Source organism: Ambystoma mexicanum, chromosome 2p (assembly GCF_040938575.1).
Source record: "Ambystoma mexicanum isolate Mex_15411 chromosome 2p, UKY_AmexF1_1, whole genome shotgun sequence".
NCBI lineage: Eukaryota > Metazoa > Chordata > Amphibia > Caudata > Ambystomatidae > Ambystoma > Ambystoma mexicanum.
This window is the reverse complement of record NC_090923.1, coordinates 922,464,065-922,488,087: the sequence shown is the minus strand read 5'-3', so window position 1 is coordinate 922,488,087 and position 24,023 is coordinate 922,464,065. Positions and strand designations below refer to the sequence as shown.

At 45.5% G+C, this 24,023-nt stretch overlaps 1 protein-coding gene across 4 annotated transcripts in view; it reads left to right on the top strand.

Moving 5' to 3' along the window:
- The window catches only part of SYMPK (symplekin scaffold protein), a 1,074,521-nt gene that overhangs the window by 310,879 nt on the left and 739,619 nt on the right, over positions 1-24,023 (top strand). For all 4 annotated transcript variants that reach the window (XM_069644649.1, XM_069644648.1, XM_069644647.1 and 1 more), the window contains exon 12: positions 21,001-21,151. In XM_069644649.1, coding sequence (XP_069500750.1) covers positions 21,001-21,151 — 151 coding nt within the window. The remainder of the gene's footprint in view (positions 1-21,000; positions 21,152-24,023) is intronic.

The window sequence follows — 24,023 nt, the reverse complement described above, 5'->3', positions numbered from 1 at the left end:
TATTTATATTGCACACATCCAGTGGAAACAAGCAGAGACCTGCATCTAGGCACAGACGTTTTTCTATTTTTACTGAATAAATTAATCCTTCCTTGGACATTTCTTGTACATTTCTTTTGACAATGATTGAACCATCTTAAAATGTGTGAGTCGGAGTGGCGTGATAACGCTCGCGGGCCGTTTCCTTCCTCCATACAAGGCTAATGAGGAATACTCTTTACATAATCTTGCGAAGCAAAAAACACCTCATGAGCGCCTAAATACATGCTGCACCGCCACGCATTAAATGAACCCTAATAAAAAAACACAATCGATTCATGACATGTTCTAATTGCAACACTGATATTAGTCACGCTGTCAGCAACCATAGAATGGTAGAAAGGGTACTTGGCTGTGTAAGCAGCAAAAAAGAAGAGGAAGGCACCCTGAGGATAGAGAGACTTGTACTAGCAGGGGGATCCCTATTGGAGGACGAGACTGAGGCCAAGACTACTGGCGACCTGAGGCCTCATGGGAGTTGTAGTGGGTGCACTACATTGAGTCACTTACAGACTTAAGGGTTTTTAAATGTTTGGAAAGTTTTTCTTTTGTGTCAGTTGTTACTGTTTAAAAAAAAAATGAAGGAAGTTATGTTATATTTGCAAAGCTGTGATTTAGCAGTATTAAAGAAGAATAAGCAAAATGCTTGCCTCCCGTCGTGTCATAGAATTAAGGTACTGTGTACTCGTAACTCAGTTAAAGGATAAGCCACATCACATTTTACTTCAAATATACTCTTTATGGTTAGGAAAGTTTTCTCTTTTAGCAACTTTCCCTCTATTTTATATGGACCCCCAATCTTTTTGCTTCTGTTTTAGAACCTGTCCTGACTTTTTACAGTGAAGTGAAGCCTTCATCTTCACTCCCCTGGCCTTGTGCTCATTTTGTCATGGGGGGAAACTGATCAGTCCTTGTTGATCAAGATTTGAAGCAGTACCCTGTGGGTGCACTACAACAGCCTTGACCTCCTGGCAATAGGAACCCAACCTTTGGTACAAGTCTGTACTACATAGTTTGGTAGTGTGGCTGAGCAGCCAAGCTTATCTCAAGAGGGGTCAATGTGAGCAGTAGGGGAGTTGCACAGAGATTCACAGTGACAAGTATCCAAATAAACACTTACACTCAAGGTTTCTTGATTAAACAATATTAATGTATTTAAGTCAGTTTGAATAAGCCTTCTTCAGAAGGGGCAATTTAATTTAACACTCAAATACACTCCAAAATACACACTCTTAGTTTCTCTAAATCGGCAAATACCCATTTGGGATGGCACACACACTTCCTACAACCTCAGGTGACTTAAATAGCTAGGACACTGTGGACATTAATATATCCCTGTTGCATTTAGAGCAATACTTAGAAGGATGTCTAAGAAAAGGGTTATAGAATAAAACACAGTATCACACAATTATTCTGAATCAGGTAAGTACTTTTGAACCCCCGATGCAAAGTAAGTTAACCCCTTCCTGGAAGGAAATGTAAAACACAATGTCAGAGGAAAGAAGTTATTCAGGGAGCCAAGCCAGCCAATGTCAATTGGACAAAAGTCTAGGTGAGCTGAAGCACTTCTTGTAGGTGAATAAAAGTCTTGCACAATGTTTTAGAAGTCTTGGTCGAAAAAGTAGAATCAATGTAGGGCCACAAGCTGGGAGGCTTGTGTGAAGTAGAAGATGCAAGCAACTCTACAGAAGCAACTGTTAGGGAGAATTCTCTTCACCTTAGAGAACCCCTGCAACTTTGCTGGCTTTTGAAGACTTGATTTTTTAACCTGGAAAGAGTGCTAGCCTTTTTCCGACTCTCATGTGTTTTGATGTGTGTTTTACATTTGTGTTCTCGGATTATGGCGTTTTAGATAACTCCATAGGCGGCATCTTTTCATGTGTGTTACACAGCACCCTCAGTGCAGTGACACAGGGATGTCTTTTAGACTTCTCAAAGGTTTAAATACCTTCTCTGGGATAAACTGTTTCCCAGAGAATGTAAAGTTAAATTGACTTTACTAGTCTTTTCCTAATTCATAGACCCAGCACACACAATTTTACAATGGAGTGCTGGAGGGGTTACATAGTATCCCCCGTATCTAAACACTCATGTAGCACTCAAATGCTACCCTTTCCTATTGAAAAGGCTGGTGGCGGTGGTTTTACAACGAACTGCCATGACTTTTCCCGACCGCGAACACCTGTAGCTAAAAATCACAGGAGCCATGTTTTTCAAGATGGCGCCTTAAGCCCCTTTGTTTAAACGGGTCCTGGTCTCTTCTTTTTTGACATTTCGTTTTGGAAAGGTCCTTCTAGTGTTTGTCTCTGTGCGCCAAACCAGGTTTGGTCCCTGTGTTTGTGTGCCTTTGGCGGGCTTCAGGACTGAAGTCCACCCTTGGCATCCAAGTATCTGGAGTTGTCGGGAAGTGAGGGAGGCGCTCAACTCCTTGCTTAGTCTCCCAGCAGACCCAAAAGCACTCTGGCGTGATTGGCTGGCTGACTGTCCGCTAAGGACAGCCACCCTGCTGGGTGAGTGACAGCATGGCTGGAATGAATGGGAGAGAACTGAATAAAAGGAGTCTCTTGGCTTGGAAGGTCGAGTCGACCAAACAGTTGGTTTGCCCGGTGAAGCCCTGCTGCAGGTCTGAATCGCTAAGTTCACCTCGACAGAGAAGCCCTTACAAGGACGACTTCTCCCTTTGAGTTGGTGGGACCATTCAACTCGACACTAAGCCCACCTGGATACCATTCTCAGAGCTGGTTGTATTTTCCTTAGGGTGCTGCAGGAAACCGAATAACCAGAGAGAGGGACACCAGTTTGTGTTCTCGACTACAGCTACCGGAATTGAAGATTTGCCAGTGCCAGCTTTTCGACTAGTCCCAGTGTAGTGCAGGAGTCCCCCGGCGTCCTCCCTCTTGTCCCCACTACTGAGGCCCAGGAACAGCGAGATCTGCAGGAAATGCCAGGAACAGAAGTCTTCAGTTGCATCTTTTTCGTCGTTGTGGGGTACAGTGAAAACCCGACCGAGAAAACTTACCTCTCGCAGTGAAAGTGCTTGAATCTTTCCCAACTTGCAGGCCTAATCAGCTTGTGACCCAACATATGATTTTTTCTTTTACGAGCTACTTCTGAGAACTTTGGCAAAGACTTTTCCGTTTAACTACCAGAACTGCTTTATCTTATACAAGACTTCAGTCCATTGACTTTGGCCTAACCTATTGCACTGAATTGACTCCTTCGGTGAACTCAAAATATTTGCTCTGCCTAAGAATAATTGTAATATTCTTTTATTGATATTTTATTAACCTATGCCTTTTTGCTCCTCCTTCAAAGTAGTCTAAATGCCTCAAACTGAAAGTGTAAAGTACTGAAGTATATTTGTGTATGATCTATATTGCCTCCTTCTAGTGAATGTTTTATAACTGTGAAATAAATTAATAAGTGGTTTACCAAGAATCCTTGAGTGCAAGTTTATTTGAATACTTGTGATGGTAGACCTCTGTGTAACAGCATTACAGCTCACATTCCCCTCTTGAGATAAGCCTGGCTGCTCAGCTCTGCTACCAAAAACTGTGTAGTACAGACTTGCTTACTTTGCTTACACCTGTAGTGATAGTTGTGTGTAGTGGTCCCAAAGGGTACTGCATACACACTCTGCCTAACAGTTGCAATACCCCAATACCCTGGGACTTGAAGCCATTATGTGGTTCACAGTCTTCAATTCCGAATCTTTCTGAAACTTCGTGGGCATCCTGGTGGATCTCCAGAGTCCAGAATAGTCTGAAAAGTCCCCACAACAGAGTGCTGGACCTTTGTAACAACGAGAATTCAACCACGATTTTATGTCTTCTACTGTGCTCCTTGAAAAGGTGCCATATCCACAAAACCGCATTCAGCCACGAGGGAAACCTTGCCTAAAGTCGCCTTCATCGATCCCTGCTGCAAAGTCCCTTCTGAGGTCTTGTTTTCAGTCACCACGACAAGGAATCCATTGACTGGGTATTTGGCTGCAGACGCTGAAGTTCTCCTGCTGCAAAATCTTCAATGCTGAGGTACTGTGTTGGCTTGGGTATGTACTTACCTTAAGCCTGTTAGGATTTCTGTGTAGCTCTGGGTTGTTTTCTGTGATGGGGACGCCTCTCATTCAGTGCACACAGTCCCACTGCAACAATCCTGCTAGAGTGTTATCTGCAAAGCCCCTGGACCCTCTTCTAACCCTAGAAGTAAAGTACTCAACTGTTTGTACAGTTTTCCTAAGGAACTCTGACTTTTGCTATTAAAGAACTTATTCTGACACTGCCTGTTGGCCACTAGTCCTTGTTAGGCAAAGTGTGTATGCAGTACCCTCTGGGAACACTACACACAACTATGCTTACAGGTATAGGCAACCCAACCTTTGATATAAGCTTCTACTACACAGTTTTGGTAGCGTGTTGAGCAGCCAGGCTTATCTCAAGAGGGGAAATGTGAGCTTTAGTGGAGGTACATAAAGATTAACAGTTACAGGTATTCAAATAAGCTCTTACACTCAAGGTTTCTTGCATAAACAATTAATAATGTATCAGTCAGTTATAAAGCCTTCTTCAGAAAGGAGCAGTAGAATAGTAATACACAGATATACTTCAATACTGTACACTTTGAGTTTCTGAATCAGACAATACCCTTTTGGGATGGCCCACAGACACAACCTACACCTACAGGTGACTTCAGTAACACAGGTGCTGGGGACATTAATATTTTACTGTTGGCATTCAGAATAATTTTTAAAAAGTAAGTAAAAGTCAAAGGTTATTAGAACACAAGAATTTACAAATATTCATAAGCAGGGCAAATACTTTCAGATTGCACTAGAAGGGTCCTTCAAGTCAATAGGCCAAAGTCTTTGTATAGGATGTAGCACTTCTGATAAGTAAATGGAAAAGTCTTTATACAATTTCTTATGAGTCTTTGAGAACAAGAAGAACCAAATGTAGGGCCACAAACTTATTACACTTGTGAGTTGCAGAAGTTACAAGCACCTCCACAGTAAGAGGTAAGTTCTCTTAGGCTAGTTTTACAGTACCTTAGTAAAGAAGAAAAAGATGCAGCTAAAGACTTCTGTTCCTTTGCAGCTCTGCAGATCTCACTTTTCCTGGGCCTCAGTCGTGGAGACAAGAGGGAGGATGTCGGGGGACTCCTGCGCTGTACTTGCACTGTCAAAGCTGGCAACCAGCAAACTTAACTTTCAGTGGCTGTTTCACGTTTCAGCTCTTTGCGGTACAGCAAATCGCAACAAGCGCGGTTCCTGGCTGTCAAGGTAGACTTTCCTCACATCTGAGGTTCCGCACTCGACTGAGGGGTGATCAGGCTTAGTCATTCCTGCTTCGTGGGAGTCCGGAGGATCTTCCAAAAGCTTTAAGCCAGCTTACAAGCAACGCCCACAATTTGGTGTCCCTCTCCCTGGTTCTATGGTTTCCTGCAGCAAGTCTGAGGAAATTCAACCAGCTCTGAGATGGATGTCCTGGTAGCTTACTTGGGAGTTGATTGGTCCCACCAACTCAAAGGGAGAAGTCGTCCCTGCAGGGATTCTCTGTCGATGCAAACTTGGCGATTCGGACCTGCAGCAGGGCTTCACCTGGCAAACCAACGGTCCAGGAGTTGCAGCAGCCGTCTTCTTGAAGACCGGTGGTCGACTCTGCCTTCCAAACCAAAGAACTTGCCTTTTATTCAGTTCTCTTCCATTCATTCCAGCCTAGCTGCCACTCATCCAGCAGGGTGGCTGTCCTTGCCACACAGTCAGCCAGGAAATCACCACAGAGTTCATTTGGGTCTCCTAGGAGACTAAGCACAGGGAGTTTCGGGCACCTCCCTTACTTCCTGCCTACCCCAGACACTCTGGAGCCAGAGGAGAGTTCACTCCTGAAGCCTGCCAAAGGCGAATGAACAAAGAGACCAAACCTGGTTTGGCGCGCAGAGAAAACTCGAAGGACCTTTCCACAAAGAAATAGCGAAAAAAGAAGACTGGGGATCATTTTAACAAAGGATGCTCAACACCATTTTGAAAAACATGACTCCCGCGATTTAACGTTACAAGAGCTGCAAACAGTTTGCGGTCAGGGTAAATCATGGTAGTTCATTACAAAACCACTGCCACCAGCCATTCTGGGAGGAAAGGGCAACATATAAATGTTACATGAGCATTTAGACACAGGGGATACTGAGTAACCCCTCCAGCACTCTATTGTAAGATAGGGTGTGCTGGGTCTAGCAAGTACCATGCTAAGTAGAGTCAATACCACTCTACTATTCTAGGAAACAGTAGTTTATCCCAGAGAAGGTGTTTAAACCTTGAGAAATCTGGAAGACTTCTCTGTGGCACTACACTGAAGGTGCTTTGTGACACAATTGTAAAATATGATGCCTATGGAGTTGGTTAGACTCCATTACCAAAAAGAAACGCAGTGTTAAAACTCACATTAAAATAAATGAGAGAGTGGGGAAAAGGGTCTCGCTCTCTCCAGGTTAAAAAAATCAAGTCCTCAAAATCCAGCGAAGTTGCTCGGGGCCTCTAAGGTGGTGGGAATTAGCACATTTTTGCGAATTCTCCCGAACAGTCCTAGTGACCCCTCTTCTGCCTCTGAGAACGCTCATGCTCCAAGAATAAGTGAAAGACTTTCAAGGGATTGAGACTTCTGCCTAGAAAAGAAAATGTTTAGGTTGGGAACTATAATTCTAAGAGTGAACAGTTACAAATGTTCTTACTGTTCTTGAATGTGTGACACACTATTCTTAAAAGTATGGTTAACATCTTTTCTTCCTTAGCAACTGTTTTGCCAGTCTTAATAGAAAGTAAATGTGAAGGTATTTTACTCTCCTGTGATTAGGTTGTGCCGCTTCCCAAAAGTAAAGTGTTGGTATCACCAGATTAGTCCTTTGAGGATAATTGTATGAGTGTCCCCCCAACGGGGTCTTGCTTCCCTTGACTTGCTGCTAGCATGTCCTTAATATGTCTGTATTATGCTGTTGCCTACATAGAATAACTTTGAGTCAATCAGTAAAGTGTGATATTGGGTTTTGCTTTCCCCTTCATTGTGAGGTTAAAAGAGTAAAGTATGTGGGTTTTACTTACCTTGTGTTAGCTGTGTGCCATCCAAAAATAAGTTACAAGAGTTACTGATTATATCTATCTGGGGTTCCCTGATTTCAAAATCACCTGTAATCGTATATTACATCCTTAGGTTTTACTCACCTAGTATAACTGTGTGCTATGATAAAAGTAGTTCTAGGTTTTTACTGCACCTAGAATAAGTGTTCCACTATTCACCAAAAGTATATTGTCCAGTTGACTGATTGTGATTTGTACTGATAATAATTATACAACTGGAAGGGTCTATTGCCCTTGCATTACTGAATGTAATTGTAAAAAGTAACCATTGGTTTTTACTCCCCAAGAATAGATGTGACCTATGCTGAATGTGTATGAAAGGTTTTGACTTCACTAGAAGTACTATTGGGTATTTCAAATAAGGTCTATACTTTTTTATTTATTTATCGTGCCATAGCCAACATTTGACTTTAAACACTTCTCAAAGACAGTCCTACAATAAAACAAAAAAACTACAGCCTTAAATAAAATAGACATTCGAATTCCTCAATTATTGATTAAAAGAAATTATCTAACGCAGACTCTAAAATATGAGAGAACACCTACAAAAAAAGAGAACGGAAGAAGCAGCGAACAGGAAACCACATGTTTCTACAACAATAATACTCTTTAGTCTCATAGAGACTAGATTTAGATACATTTCTCATTTAAACACAACACAAAAAATAAACCTAAAATGGGAGAAACTAGTCCGTCCCCCCGTGGCACCCATTCGCCTTTAGATCTTTCTCTCCTCCTTTCAACTTGGTCATTAATCAAATTAAGTTCCCTCAGAGCTCTAACAAGTTCCATTGTGAGAGCGGTCTCATGACATGAGGATAATCTCCACCAAAATTCATTGGTATTTAACCATGAGAGATGATGGCAAACCTACCAAATCTTCTTACCCTCAAACTCCAAGTACCGGGACAGTTTGAAACCAAGTATTTGAATGTCTGATTAACGCTTATCACAACTCGGAAGTATTTTCCCTTCACTATCCCTTGTATCCAAGAGTCTATACTTGGGTCTGTGTACTTTCAAGTATAGTGTGGTGATTTTATAGTGTAATTTCATATAATGTTTTAATGCTTACTTACCGCTAGATTTATTTGTGCCAACTTGTATTTAAATAAATCCTTTATTTTTACATACATAGTGCTTCAGTGTTTCTTTGGATCGTTTGTATTACAATTTCATTTGTACTGATTCGACAGCCCTCTCTCCCTCCTAAAATAAGCCTGACTGCTCTGTCTATGCTACCATGAACTCAGGTGGTACAGCCTTATACTAAGAGTGGAGTCTTGTACTGCCTCAGTTGAATTGTTTTACTAAGCCTACGAAAAACGGTCCTAACACGGGTGGTAAGTAGTAACGATAGTAACCTTTTTCCCCCACCCCTTTTGAATGTTTGTGAAGAACTTTGCATTTTTTTTAAACCCTTGACTTTGAACATACTTGTTTCAAAAGCCCTCCAAAAGATTTTAAAAAAGCATTTTACTCTAGTAAAGTGCTTGAAAAATCTTCTGTGCTAATCTTCACATCCTCAGTTCCCAAGCTTTTTTTCCAACTCCTAAAACTACTTGAAAACTTTGCAAACTTTTAGGGACAAGGACCCATTGATCTAAGGGTTGGACTTTACACGTTTGGTTTCAAAAGCTCTAAGCATGTTTGGACTATCCTACATTAGTCAGGAGATTCATAATGATGCTTTGAAATGTGCTATATTTGTGGCAGTGGCACTCAGTAATCGCACATGGAAGAAGCAGATGTTTTGAAAAGCGCAAGACCGAGAAGAAGGGGTTGAAGTATATGACAGCAATACCATCTTCAAATGGATTGTATCCTCCAACGTATTCCTCATTTTTGACATGTAATGTCCAGCTTCGGCTGCTTCAGATTTTCTTTCCGGCAGACGCCGCCCTGCGTCCATGATGTCTTCGATGTCCCGCGAAAGCCTCCGTTGACGATGTTGTCATCAGATGTTACAAGTAGCACGCATGGCACCCATTGGCCTCGGTTTTGTTTTTCCGCAAACGTGTTTGCTTCGTGAAACTGGGCGTGCCTCGTACTTCTGAAGTACTGTATTTGCTTAGTCTTTGACGATGTCTTCGTCTTCCACCCCGACTCCTCCTCGTTCCTGTTCAAAAAGTTTAAGAAGTGCGGCTCTAAGATGTCGATAACTGACCTGCATCGAGTCTGTCTGTGGTGCCTGGGCGAGTGCCACGAGACAGATACATGTTCCAAATGTCAGGCAATGACTGGAAAGGTCTTGTGGGAACGAAAGGGGAAATTGCAGGTAGACAAGGTGTCCAAGCCCCGTAAATCCTGACTGGCGGGGCTTCGACCGACGAATCGAGGGGCGACTCTCCTCGTTGGAAGAAGTCCAAGCACTCACCGTCTCGTAATGGTTACCGCACTCTGTCTTCATCGAAACGGTCGAAAAAAAAAGGCTCCACCGGTCGCCTTCCTCGTAGTCTTAGTCAGGCGGTACCACCCCAGAGGGTGACATGCTCTTCCAAGACATCCACGCTGGCAGAGTGGGAAGCTTTCCTGGATGGAGATGCTTACGATTTTTGAGAGACAGGGCAAAGCTTTGTCCGCGCCTTCTGTAGAAGCCGTCAAGGAGCGGTTTCGACCCGATACTCGCGTGCCCTCAAGCCCGGGTACTTGGCGTGATTCCCATCGAGAGGCCTTAAGACAAGGGGGTCGAAGGAACACTGTAAGCGAAGAGAGAGGTCACGGTCTACGACTTCAAGTCCTTCGAAGCCATCAACGCTGTTGTTGGTGCCGGTTGAGTCTTCGACGCCTGTCGGGCCGTTGTCCATGCAGACATCGACAACGTCTATGCCGGTGTGGCCTCGTTTACCGGCTCAGCCTGTTGACCCTGCTAGAAAGGCTTTGGCTGAGTCTGTCGACGCCTTCGGTGCATTCCAAGCCTCTGACCTGCATACCAGAGAAAAGCTTTGTCCCTCTTCCGAAAAAGGATTTTTTTTAGAAACCTCACTATTTTTGAGGAGGAGGAACATTCGTAGGAGGAGGGGGAGAGGTCCCCTTTGGGCTTGAGTATGGCACACCCAATGTGCCGGAGTGCCTCATTTCAGAGGCGAGCAGGATGCAGGACTTGTGTGACACTTTGCATAATGCAAGTGGGATTGATAACTCTCCTGGGCGGTAGTTCTGCAAGCCAGACCCTGGGGAGCATGCCGACTCGTCATACAGGCATCTTATGTCTAAGGTGGTAGAGTACTTTGGCTGGTCCAGACCTCCAGCGCCTTATGATCAGGGGCCTGCCTACGGATCCTATGTTACCGTTCAATGTGGCTCTTCAAAAAGGGTGGCCCGGAATTGGGAGACGCTGGAAACTAATCCGGCATTGGACAAGTCTCTAACAAGAAAATACTGCCCTTCTAGTAGCAACCCTGGCTATCTGTCATAACACCACACTCCGAGAGTCTGGTGGTCCAGGCAGCTATGGCTACCTTGAAGCGGAAGGTATTTTTGGCGGGGAGTATGTCATTGAAATCGGACAACTCCACCTGTGCGCTTTCAAACTTCAGTACACTCTGTGGGAGTGTATCTCCATGGCGGCGGAGCATATTCCATAAGGGCATGAGGGACGGCTTCCTGGGTATTAAGGACGGCAAGGAGGCCATGTGCGAGTCCCTCCAGTCTCGTTTGGATTTTGCAGATAGTATCAGCAGATCCATGCCCACGAACACCGTGATACGCATGTTTGCGTGATTGCGGAGGTCGGGTTTTGCACCTGATGTACAGGCTCGTCTTCTCAACATGCCATTTGACATGTCTCATCTTTTTGGCAGCAAGGCTGACGAGAGCCTTGAGAAGTTGCAGACCTCTAAGGCGGCTGCCAAGTCTTTAGGTGCCGCCGTTAGGAAAACTCTGCCTTTTCGTGCTAGTGGACAACCATGGAGGGGTAGAGTTGTTACTCATGTGGAAAGGTGAGAGGAATGGCTAGTCAAAGGGGCCAACGTAAGTTCCTTCGTGGTGGACGAGGTAGTGGTGCCAAGTCAGCTCCAGCAGCACCCTCTGTGCCATTGGCCTGTGCAACAGCTGCTTCAAAACCGCTCTGAAGGCTTCAGTCACGATTCACCGGTGGGGGGGGGTAGGCTGTCGCCGCATCTCGAAGAATGGCGAGCCATTACTTCAGATGCATGGGCTCTGGAAACAATAACCCACAGCTACTGCCTTCCCTTTATCAAGAAGCCTCAGACCAATCCACCGGGGAAACACTCTTTGATGATTTCGGATCCGCTCCTTGTGCAGGATATTTTAACCCTGCTCGAGAAAGGCACTGTAGAACCAATGCCTGCAGCAGAGAGGAACAAGGGCTGGTAGTCCTCATATTGTTTTATTCCCAAAAAGGACAGGGAACTGAGACCCATCTTGGACTTGAGGTAATTGACAACAAGTTACTCAGGAAAGACAAATTCAAGATGGTCCCTTTCTCAGATCCTTCAAACCCTCAACTTCCGGATTGGTTGGTGTCATTGGACCTTCAGGATGCTAATTTTCATGTGCCGATCCATCCCAAGCACAGGAAATACCTGAGGTTCACTGTTGGCGGCTCACACTATCAGTTTTTGAGTCCTGCTATTCGGGTTGACCACCGCCCGAGGGTATTCACCAAGCTGGTGGTGGTGGTGGCAGGGCAGCACAACTCAGGAGAGGGGTGATTCACGTCTACTAACTGGACGATTGGCTGATCAGGGCGCGTTCCCCCGAACAAGCCCCAGATCATCTCTACATTACCTGCCACTCCCTTCACAGACTGGGCTTCTCCCTCAATTTCAAGAAGTACCATATGACACCTTCCCAACAGCTCCAGTACATCGGGGCTGTGTTAGACAGTTCCTACTGAAAGTGCTCGCCTCCGAAGGTGAGGGCTCAAGACATTCTCCAGATGGTTACGAAATTCCGGCATGCCCAGAATCTTCCGGCCTTCATGTTCTTGAGGTTGCTCGGCCTCATGGCAACCTGCATTTTGCTAGTGCCAGATGCCGATTGGGGATGAGATACCTTCAATGAGCTCTCAGATCGCAACGGTCCCAGTTCTCAGGACTGATGTCGGACCACCTCCAGATTCCACCCAGAGTCTCAGAGCTGTGGTGGGCCTGCGAGGAAATTGTTCTGAAAGGCGAACACTTTTGTCAACTATGGCCGGAGATCACTGTAGTGATGGATGCCTCACTCAGGGGGTTGGGAGCTCACGCCAACGACTTGACTGTCAGCAGTCGTTGGTCTCCATCGGAGTCCAAACTACACATCAATCTTTTGGAGGTGAGAGTTCAGACTTGCACTGAAGGTTTTTCTGTCATCTGTTTGCGGAAAGAATGTCCTGATATTGACAGACAATACAGTGGCCATGCACTACCTCAACAAAAGGGGAGGTGTAGGGTCACTACCACTGTACAGAGATGCAATGCAACTCTGTTATTTGGCTATTCAAGAAGGAATCTCCCTATCAGCGGTTCACCTAGCCGGGGAGGAGAACACGGCGGCGGACGCTCTGAGCAGGCAGAGCATAGTCTCCCACGAGTGGGTATTAGCTCAGGAAGTCCTTCAAGAGATCTTCGCCCTTTAGGGAACCCCTCAAGTGTATCTGTTTGCGACCGGTATCAACCGCAAGTGCGAGCTGTACTGCTCAAGGGAATTTCCTCCGTGAGGAGCTCTATGAGACAAGCTTGTGGTGGACTGGGTATTTCACTGCTGTACGCATTTCCTCCAGTCCCCGTAATTCCTCAAGCAATCGGGAGCTTGAGCAGATTTGGAAACCGTATGATCCTCATTGCCCCGGATTGGGCCAGGAGAACGTGGTACGCGGACCTTCTGGATATGTCCATCTGTCCTCCGATACGTCTTCCGCTAAGGGAGAATCTTCTCTCGCGAGAGGGTTGAGTTCTCCAACCTTCACGCTTGGTTTCTGAAAGGTTGAGGTACAAGGATTGGGACTTTCCGGATGACATGTTCGAGGTATTGCTTTCGGCTGGGAGGCCAGCAACAAAGTCCCTGTACCGTTGCCGTTGGAATACATTTTGTGAATGGTGCAGAGACCGGAATGTTGATCCTTTTCAATGTACAACTCTGGATGTTCTTTCCCTTCTGCTTTTCTTGGCACATAAAGGTTTGCAGGTTGGTACCATTAAGAGTTACCTGGCAGCGCTGTCCATTTTTAAGCGTTCGTCGGATGAATGTTCCTATTTTAATATCCATTTGGTCACTCAGTTTCTCACAAATGTGTTCCCACCTTCTACTTTCCAGGTTCTGGTATGGGACCTCAACTTTGTTTTAAAATTCCTGATGGGTGCTCCTTTAGAACCGTTGCACTCATGCCCTTTAAGGTTGTTGACCTTTAAGACCATCCTGTTGGTTGCTTTTCCATCTGCAAGAAGACTGAGCGAGTTACAAGTGCTTTCTTCCAAGCCTCCCCTTACTATAGTCCACAGGGACAGGGTTGTATTGATGGTGAAGCCCTCCTTTTTGCCTAAGGTTGTTTCAGAGTTTCACCTACGGCAGAAAATTGTGCTATCAGCATTCTATCCTCCTCCGCATCCTGGTAAGGATGAGGAGAGGCTACATTGGTTGGACCCAGGATGTCCAAATTGAGAGTGGACAACCAACTCTTTGTTGGGTATACAGGACACAGGCTGTTTCCAAACAGACCTTGTCTAGGTGGATCATCCTAGCTATTTCTGAATGCTACAGACTGGCAGGCAAGGACACTCCTGAGGGTTTACGTGCCAATTCCACCAGAGGCATATCCACTTCGCCTGCCCTGCATAGAGGTGTCCCTATTAAGAACATCTGTGATGCTGCAACGTAGTCATCCATACACACGCTTACCAAGTAATACTCTTTGGATACTTGCCGCGCTCATGATGCCGGTTTTGGCAAGGCAGTCCTTTATTCTGCCCTTTGAAAATTCTGCATGTCTAAATTCTCACCCTCCTATCATGGATACTGCTTTGGGAGTCTGTCAAAGATGAGGAATACGTTGGAGGACACAATCCATTCGATGAACAAGTTACTTACTCCTGGTAACGTTCTTTCGACTGGATGTTCCTCCAACGTATTCCTCAACGCCCTCCCAACCTACCCCTCTTTTGAATTTCCCATGCTATTACAGCTTTCGTTCCCACTAGGCTGTGCACTGTCCTTCCCGTGCTTCTGGGCATTTCTGACACAAGAGGAGGGGGAAAAACAGAACTGAGGCTATCGGACGGTGTGTGTGCTTGTAACATCGGATGATGTCCGCGGGCCTTCGAGGGACATTGACACAATGCCATCGACTCAGGGCGCCCTCTGCCGAATTTTTGCCGAAGATGGACATTACATGTCAAAGATGAGGAATACGTTGGAGGAACATCCAGTCGAAAGAACGTTACCAGGGCGAAGTAACTTGTTTTTCTCTCGTCAGAGGTTGGTGGGAATAGCTCGGACACTGATCTTGCTCTGTACTTTAGCTCCCCGCAGAAAATGCCAACGCATGTTTCTTAACAGCAGCTCGGTCAAGTAATTCTGGTACTGTCCCAAAATATAGTAGTCCTGCTAAGAAATGTGGGCATGATGCAATTAGCCCTGTGTGAATATTTGGCATTGTGCCATGACATGTGTATGGTATAGCAGCACCGTTGATAAATTAGGCTACTTTGCCTGAATATATAGCAGTTCTGTTGAGCGGTACAGGTACAATCTGTGCCACTGAAAATGTATACCGCACTGCTTCTACCTGTATCCATTATACTTGCTTGCATTGGGTGGTCAGCAAGAGAGTTAAAGTTCAGACCGCATGCCTAGCTATGTAATTGGTGTGCTTCTGTGATGAAAAGAAAACAAAGTACGAAATGCCCATGCTGCTGCAACTGTGCTGCCTCTATTGGAGCCAATTAAGCAGAAATGCAGCCCTTGTTTGAGACAATTTTCATTTTACACAATACTACCTGTGTCCTAAAGCAAAGTGAAAAGCATGTTCATGATTCGAGATGGTATAATACTGTAACCTACAAAATGTAGGCGGTTGAACAAAGTGAACAAAACACAAATTCTTTTTATTTTTTTTCATAACATTTTATTAAGGTGTACAAAGTCATCAATACATCAACAGAATTTGATCAATAATCGCAAAAATCAGAAATATAAGCTCATATGGAGGATAAGAAAATAGTCTGTGGACGGCATAGCTCGAATGTCTGATAATTTTTTTGGGCTTAGCAGACTTGTCAAGAGTTCTGGGAAGGGTGACTGTGATTGAGGGTTATGGGTTGGTAAGTAGAGGGGGCTGCTTTGTAGCCATCTGGTGAATGGTGGCCTTCTGGACAGGGCCAGGAATCTCGTTGCATAGTCCATGAAAGGATCCCAGATGTTCATGTTTTTGGTGAATGAGTTGTTCCGGATCGCGGTCACCTTTTCTGCTACTGCAATGTCCCAACATTTGTGCCACCATAATGCTATTGAGGGTCCCTCCTCATGCTTCCACAGACGGGCCATGGCAATTTTCGCTGCAAAGAGTAAGTGCGTACACAAAGGAGGTATGTGCCCTGAAATCGGTAATGCCCCTCCCCCTGTTTCCCCTAGGAGAACGATCCCCGGGTCCCAAGGAATAGTGAGTCCCGTAATGTCCTTAATGTGTTTAATCACCTCCCTCCGGTATGGCTCTGCCCTTGGACAGGCCCATATTATGTGAAATAATGAACCGGGGGTGGCGCAGCCCCGCCAGCATTGGTCCGAGAGATGTGGATTAGCTCTGTTGATTCGGACCAGGGTCACAAAATATCTATAGCAACATTTGTAGCCCCCTCCTTGTTTATGATGCATTGTGAGCTTTTATGCAGTCTGGTCCATATTTTTGCCCATTCCTGACCTCTATTTCCCGTCACAGGTCCCTCTCCCACTCAATCATGTATCTTTCTTTTTTCATGGGGTCCACCCTGTCCAGGAGACGGTACAGTGTAGAGATTTTGCTTCTTTTTGTAGGGGTTGTAAGGGTGCTCTCCAGAGCCGTTAGCTCTCTCGAGCATTTCTCGCGAACCGCCCTATTAGATAACGAGTGTCTTATTTGGGTGTAATGAAATCTTTCCCTCTCTTCCCGCCCAAATTTCTCTTTGCATCTTTCAAATGTGATGGGCATGCCCTCCTCCAGAAAGTCACCCGTTTTAAGTAATCCGCCCTCCCTCCAAGATTGGAAATTATTGGGGCTACAGCCTGGCGAAAACTATGGGTTGTTCCAAATCGGGGATAGAGGGCCCAGCGTGCCCCTACCACCCCACTTCCGAGTCGCTGCTTTCCAACATCGGCTGTTGTGATTGTAGCAGCCAGAGGGCCTGTTCTAGCCTGCCCTTTCCTTTCTGGTAGGTGCGGGAGGTCCACAGGGCTGCCCAGGCACCAGGTCTCCTCTATCTGCGTCCATTTTTGGGGATCCTCTTCTTGCACCCATGAGAAGGCATGTGATAGTTGAGCTGCTAGAGTGTATCTGGCTATGTCTGGGACCCCTAGTCCCCCCTGGTTTTTGTCCCGCATCATTATTCGTTTGCTGATGCACGGCTTTTTCCCACCCCAGACAAATCTCTGCAGTTTCTTTTGCATATCCTCCAGTACCGGGCCCGGGATACGGGTCGGTATTGCGGCGCAGGAGTATAGCCATCTGGGGATAATGTTCATTTTTATGGCCGAGATACGGCCCAACCAGGAAATTTCCTTGGAGGACCCGGACTTTAGGTCATTCTTAAGATTTGTAATCAGTTGCGGAATATTTGCGGTGTATAGTTGGGCCGGGTCCTTAGTAATTCTCACTGCTAGGTAATCTATTGCCTCTTTCCCATGGAATAGGCATTAACGGGCGGAGGGCTGCTTTTTCCAGTTTAGTGACGTTGACCGCTAGGGCTGATGATTTATCTAGGTTAATTTTGAACCCTGATGCTCCAAATTCGTCAATTTCCTTCCATAGGAAATCAAGGGATGTTGCCTGGTTCGATGCTGTTATTAAAACATTATCCCCATATAGCGCAATTTTATATTCATGGCCCCCTATTTGGACCCCCCTTATCCTGGTATTCTGCCTAATCTTGGTGGCAAAGTGCTCCATAGATGGAGCGAAAATAAGTGGGGACAGTGGACACCCCTGTCTGGTGCCCTTTGATATCTGTATTGCCTCGGATCTCCTGCCATTCCCCCCCTTAATTGTGTTGAGGGAATTTGGTAATTGGCCATTACCCATTTGGTGAAGTTTGGGCCGAATCCGAAATGTTCCAGGGTCGCCCGCATGTACCCCCAATCCATCATGTCGAATGCTTTGAGCATCTAATGAAATATCTGCCATTCCGTCCCCAGACCTGTGGGCATGTTCAATAATGTCTATTGTTCTTTGAATATTGTCATGCGTCCCTCTCCCAGGTATAAACCCTGTCTGATCACTGTCAATTAGGCCCGGTAGAGCCGTGCCCAACCTGCCCGCCAGCACTTTAGCAAAAATCTTACCGTCATTGTTCATAAGCGTGATCGGGCGGTAGGAGGCAGCTAGTTCAGGAGCCCTCCCGGGTTTGTGCAATAGAACTGTCAATGATTCCGCCATAGATCTGGAGACGGAGCCAGATGTCAGGAAAGAGTTGAATAATTCCACCAGTTGAGGGACCAGGAGCCTACAGAACTTCTTATAAAATGATGCGGATAAGCCATCGGGTCCGGGAGCCGTAGGTTTCAATGATTTGATGGCATCGATTATTTCCTCCGCCGAAATAGGCCTCTCTAGGTGCTACAGCTGATTCGCGTTCTGCTTGGGTATGGACTGTAAATACTTTGGTAAGTTATTTAACAATGTCGGTGACCCTCTCATGATTTCGGAATGGTATCTCAATAATTCCGCCATTTTGTCCGCATCGGTGTAGATGGCTTTGTCATCCGCCCCAGTTATTGTGAGGATGTTTTTTCTGGCTCGAGTCTTTTTCAATTTTTGTACTAATACTCTATTTGCTTTGTTCCCCTTCATGTAATAGTATTGTTTTGTGAAGGCTAAGGATTTAGCGGTGCGGTCGGCGCAGTGCATTTCTAAGGCTGTTTTGGCCTTTCTTAGCTCTCTCTCGGCCTTTCTCGAGTATCGTCTTTTCAGGTCGGTCTCCAGGTGATTCACCTTCTCCTCCAATATGGCTGCGGCTATATTAGAGACCCTTCGTTGTTCCGCACCTGCACTGATTAGAGAGCCTCTGACAACTGCCTTCATTGCATCCCAGATGAGGTTTCTGTGGTGTTATCTTTGAAATAGTTGACTATTGTGTTCTCTATTTCCATCTTAATGCATTCATCCAGTAGCAAAGTGTCATTCAGTTTCGTGTCTCTGTGCCAGGAGCTTTTGTCCCGATATAGCTATTTTCGCAGACACTGGGGCGTGATCCGAGATCATTCAGGTGTGTATTGCCGTTGCTTCCAAACATGGGTAAATGGCCCCCGAGATCAAAATAAGGTCGATTCTTGAGAAGCCTTTATGTACCTGAGAATAATGGGAGTAGTCTCTTAAGGTCCCGTTGAACAGCCTCCAGGCGTCCACTGTTTCCGTTTCCCTTAATAGCTTGGCTAGTGAGAGCGCTTGTGTATAGTCAGTTTTAGTGGGCGGAAGGGTCTTGTCCTTCTGGGGATTTGTCATTGAGTTGAAGTCTCCGCCCATGATCAGATGCCCTTCTTGGAATGCTAAAATGGTTGGGTCTAAATTTGTGATGAAGGCAGCTTGAGCAGAGTTGGGGCCATAAATCGACGCTATAGTGATTGGGAGCTCCTCAAACATCCATTTGAGTAGGAGGAACCTCCCATTTGGATCTCTTTTTATAGCGACTTTTGTTAGGGGTATTCTATCGCTTAAGAGTATTGCCACTCCCCTTTTTTTTGTCCCGACGTGGCAAAATGCCTTTTGGTACCTGTTAAATCTTACTCTGTGTTCGTTTTACTGCAGTAAATGAGTTTCTTGAAGCAACACAATGTCTCCCGCTAATTGACCCAGCCTGTGTTCTACGGATTTCTGCTTCCGTGGCGAGCCCTTGCACATTCCATGAGAGAATTGTTATTGCACGCGTATCAGCCATATTCTTATTCCTTTTTTCCCCTCTGAGTGTGAGCTTATGTCCTTCTGCTGAGAATGATCCTCCATATCTGAAGTAGCTACGATGTTTTGTAATGTTACGATGTTGCTGTTGTTGACCTGTCGTGATGTGATCTTGAGTCCCGGGCTGAACAGCAGGGGCTTCCAGACCCAGGGTCCCCATTTGTCTTTCGAAAATCCCTTCTCCCCACCACCCCCCATAGAACAAAAATGTAGGATGAACATTGTCCTACTGCCACCGGGAACTGGTGGCACCGATGCGCATATCTTGGCCAACTGGGCCGCCGAGTCAACTGTAAACTTGGAGAAGAAATGCTGCATGCCCCCCTTCTTGGGGTGTCGATTCCTGTGCCTTGTTGAGCGCGTGCTCCAACGTGAGACTCTCATCTTTATTTGGACCCGAGGATCCGTCCATCTTGCCTATTTTCAATTAGTTAATTCTGTTGTAAAAGCTCTATCATCCGGGGATTTGATGGATGTACATAGTTACATTTCAGCCAGGAACTGAGCTTTTTCTAGGTGGCCCTCGGGGTCTGCGTCGCCGTGCAGGTTTTGACCACTCTCCATCGGAAGGTTTGTTGTGTTGAGATTGGGACGGTTCCTCAGAGTCTGATCCTCCACCTGTTTCTCCGATGCCCATGAATTTGTCGGCCTCTTTCTGTGAACGGATTGGTCTCAGAGGCCCTTCCCAAGTGAACCTGACCGACGTTGGGAACCCCCAGTGATAGGTAATCTTTTTCCCCCTCAGCTACTCTGTGAATGGCTCAGCGTTTCTGGAGCGTGGAGTTTGGCAAATATTGATATAGTGTTATGTTGGATCCTTGGAACGTTATTTGGCCCATTTGTCTTGCTTCATTCAAGATTTCTTCTTTGATTTGGTAGAAATGGACCCTTACCAGTACATCTGGGGGAAAGTTGGAAGTTGACCTCCAAGCCGCCCTGTGCACCCTTTCCAACTTCAGGGATGCCTTGTCCGGCAGGGTTATGATGAATCGAAGCAGTTGGGAGATGTAGTTTCTTAGTTCTGTGTCCGGTATGGATGCTGGTATCCCACGGATGCGGATGTTTCTCCGTGATCGATTTTCAGAGTCTTCTTGTTTCGCTTCTAAGAGTTCACACCTTTCTTCCAGAGCTCTGATTCTATCCCTGCCGATCTCGCCTTCAAACAGCTGGTCGCAGACTTCTGACTCGAGCTCCGCTGTCCTTCTCTCCACCTCAATCACTCTCTTGTCCAGGGAGTTTATTTTTTGGGTTACTTCTTCTGCGCTTTTATGAATTTCCTTCGTCAGTGGCGCAAGCAGTTCTTGGAGGTCATTCTTAGTTACCATTTGTGCTGCATTATTCGCCGATCACAAATTCCTTTTTACATTACTCAAAGTATTATCTTGATAGAATCATTAACAGAGGAGAGTGTTAAAAAAAATAAAACCGACCAGGACTCATCCCAGTTGCTTCTTTCAAGCAACTGTGTCGATAACTACAGTAAAGAGTGGATTTGCAAGCTGCTGCTAGCCAGGCAGTGAGCTCCATGATTTATGGGGGTGCTGCCACAAATAGCCAGTGTAAGTGGTAGGCAAGGAAGAATTAAAAGGGCCGTATTGACAAGATTTCTGTGTGTAAAAAGGCTTCATACGCTCCTTATCTGGCGGGCTGGAGGGTGGCAATGCTTGTATAGGAAATGTAAAAGTTTGTGTAAATCAAAAACATGTCTTGCTGTAATTGCTTAATGATCACATTTGTTTTTTTCCTAAAGGTTTTAATCAGCATGGTTTATCTCCCTGACACTATGCCAGCATCATTTCAGTCCACCTACACTCCGGTAGAATCAGCTGGGACAGATGCGCAGATCAAACATCTTGCCAGACTCATGGCCACACAAATGACTGCTGCAGGAATTGGTCCAGGTATTTACAGATGGTTGTCCTACTTCCTTCTGCAACACAGTGCTACACGCGGTTACATTACTTTGTGTTCATGATGATCTCGTTTTTTTTATAGGGTGTACATGGTGTGGCCAATGGCCTAACGGGTCTCTTCCATACCTTTTTTTGCAGATAAAAAGGGTTTAGAATTAATGTTTTAGGCTATGATTCAATTTTTGGGGTTCTTTTGCCTAACTGCGGTTACAGTCTGCTTTGTGCTGGATTCTTTGGTTCCGGACTCCCTTATTTCTCCCATCCAGCATTAATCTAAAGCCTTGCAGGATATGTGGCTCTGTCTTTTTAATATTTTGCCTGCGTATGCAAAAATTCAATCGAGGGACCTGGATGGCATTGGGGACTCCAGTAAACAACCTTCAATTTACAACACAAAGAATCCCCACGTGAGGGTTCACTCTTAGGGAGCGTTAGGCAAGATTGTGTGCAGTACCCTTTGGGTGCACTATGTTGCGGAGAATTCTCAAGAATGTGCTAATTCCCTCCACCTTAGAGACCCCCAGCAACTTTGCTGGATTTTGAGGACTTGATTTTTTTTTTTTCCTGGAGAGTGTGACCCTTTTTTCCCCACTCTCTCATGTAGTTTGATGTGTGTTTTACTCTTGTGTTCTTTGATTATGGAGTTTTAGACAACTCCATAGGCATCATCTTTTCGTGTCACACAGCTGCCTCAGTGCAGTGGCACAGGGAAGCCTTTCAGGCTTTCCCAAGGTTTAAATACCTTCTCTGGGATAAACTACTGTTTCGCAGAGAATGTAAAGTGAAATTGACTTTACTAGTCTCTTCAAATTCCTATACCCAGCACACCCTATTTTACAATACAGTGCTGGAGGGGTTACCTAGTATCCCCTGTGTCTAGAAACTCATGTAGCAGTCAAATGCTACCCTTTCCTCTCGAAATGGCTGGTGGCAGTGGTTTTACAAGAAACTACCATGATTTTTCCCGACCGCGAACACCGGTAGCGTTAAATCGCGGGAGTCATGTTTTTCAAGATGGCGTCTGAGCCCCTTCGTTTAAACAGGTCCCGGTCTTCTTTTTTTTGCCATTTCTTTGTAGAAAGGTCTTTCTAGAGTTTGTCTCTGCAAGCCAAACCAGGTTTGGTCCCTTGGTTTCATCGCCTTTGGCGGGCTTCAGGACTGAAGACTGCCTCTGGCGCCCAAGTTTCTGGGCTGGGCAGTAAGTGAGGGAGGTGCCGAAACCCCCTGTGCTTAGTCTCCTAGGAGACCCATATGCACTCTGGCATGATGGCTGGCTGACTGTCCGGCAAGGACAGCCACCCTGCTGGGTGAGTGGCAGCTAGGCTGGAATGAATGGAGGCAAACTGGATAAAAGGCGAGTCTCTTGGCTTCGAAGGCAGAGTCGACCACTGGAATGAAAGAACCGAAGACGAGCTTGAAGAGGACGGCTGCTGCAACTCCTGGACCATTGGTTTGCCTGGTGAAGCGCTGCTGCAGGTCCGAATCGCTAAGTTCATCTCGACAGAGAAGCCATGTAAGGACAACTTCTCCCTGAGTTGGTGGGACCAATCAACTCGTAAGCCACCTGGATACCATTCTGGGAGTTGGTTGTATTTTGCTCAGAGTGCTGCAGGAAACCGAATAACCAGGGAGAGGGACAACAGTTTGTGTGCTTGTCTACAGCTACCTGAATTGAAGATTTGCCAAGTGCCAGCTTTTCGACCCGTCCCAGTGCACTGCAGGAGTCCCACAACTGAGGCTCAGGGACAGTGAGATCTGCAGGAACTGCCAGGAACAGAAGTCTTCAGCTGCATCTCTTTCTTCATTGTAAGGTACTGTGAAAACCCGACTGAGAGAACTTACCTCTCACTGCGAAAGTGCTTGGAACTTTGGCAACTTGCAGGCCTAGACAGCTTGTGAACCAACATATGAAACTTTCTTTTATGAACTACTCTGAGAACTTTGGCAAAGACTTTTCCGTTTAACTACCAGAACTGCTTTACCCTATACAAGACTTTAGCCCATTGACTTTGGCCTAACCTATTGCACTGAATAGACTCCTCTGGTGAACTCAAACTTTTAGCACTGTCTAAGAGTAACTGTATCTTCTTTTTATTAACCTATGCCATTTTGCATCTCCTTCAAACTAGTTTAAATGCCTCAAACGTACAAGGTAATGTACTGAAGTATATTTTTGTGTGATATAGATTCCTCCTTCTATTGAATGTTTTATAACTGACTGTTGAATAAATTACCAAGAAACCTTGAGTGTAAGAATTTATTTGAATACGTCTGATTGTAGGCCTCTGTGTAACATCCTTACAGCTTACATTCCCTCTTGAGATAAGCCTGGCTGCTCAGCTCCGCTACCAAAAAATGTGTAGTACAGACTTATACCAATGATTGGTTTTGCTTACACCTGTAGTCATAGTTTTGTGTAGTGTTTGTTTATTTTATTTATATAGCTCTCCAGACCCGGGAGTAAAAGGGCGCTTAAGGATAGGTTACAAAGCACAGTAATAGAAATTGAAAGAATACATTTGTAAGAATATGTACAATATATACAGTCAGCGGTAATTAGATATACAGTAGTGGCATTTATGTATGTACAATATATACAATTTGTGGTAGGCTAAATCAAACTATGGTTGGTGTTTTGTTCAGTAACCATCCAATGGCAAGTTTCCTAAATAGTTGGAAGGATTTGGTCAGCTTGATGTTCAGAGGCAGTGTGTTCCAGAGTTGAGAGGCGAGGACTGTAAAGACTGGTAGGGGGTGTCTGTACTTCCGCTCTCTATATGGTAGAGGAGAGGCACAGCGGACCCCAGCCAAGATTCTCTCTAAGGTAGCAATGGACGAGCAATCAAGGCCTAGCTTCTCA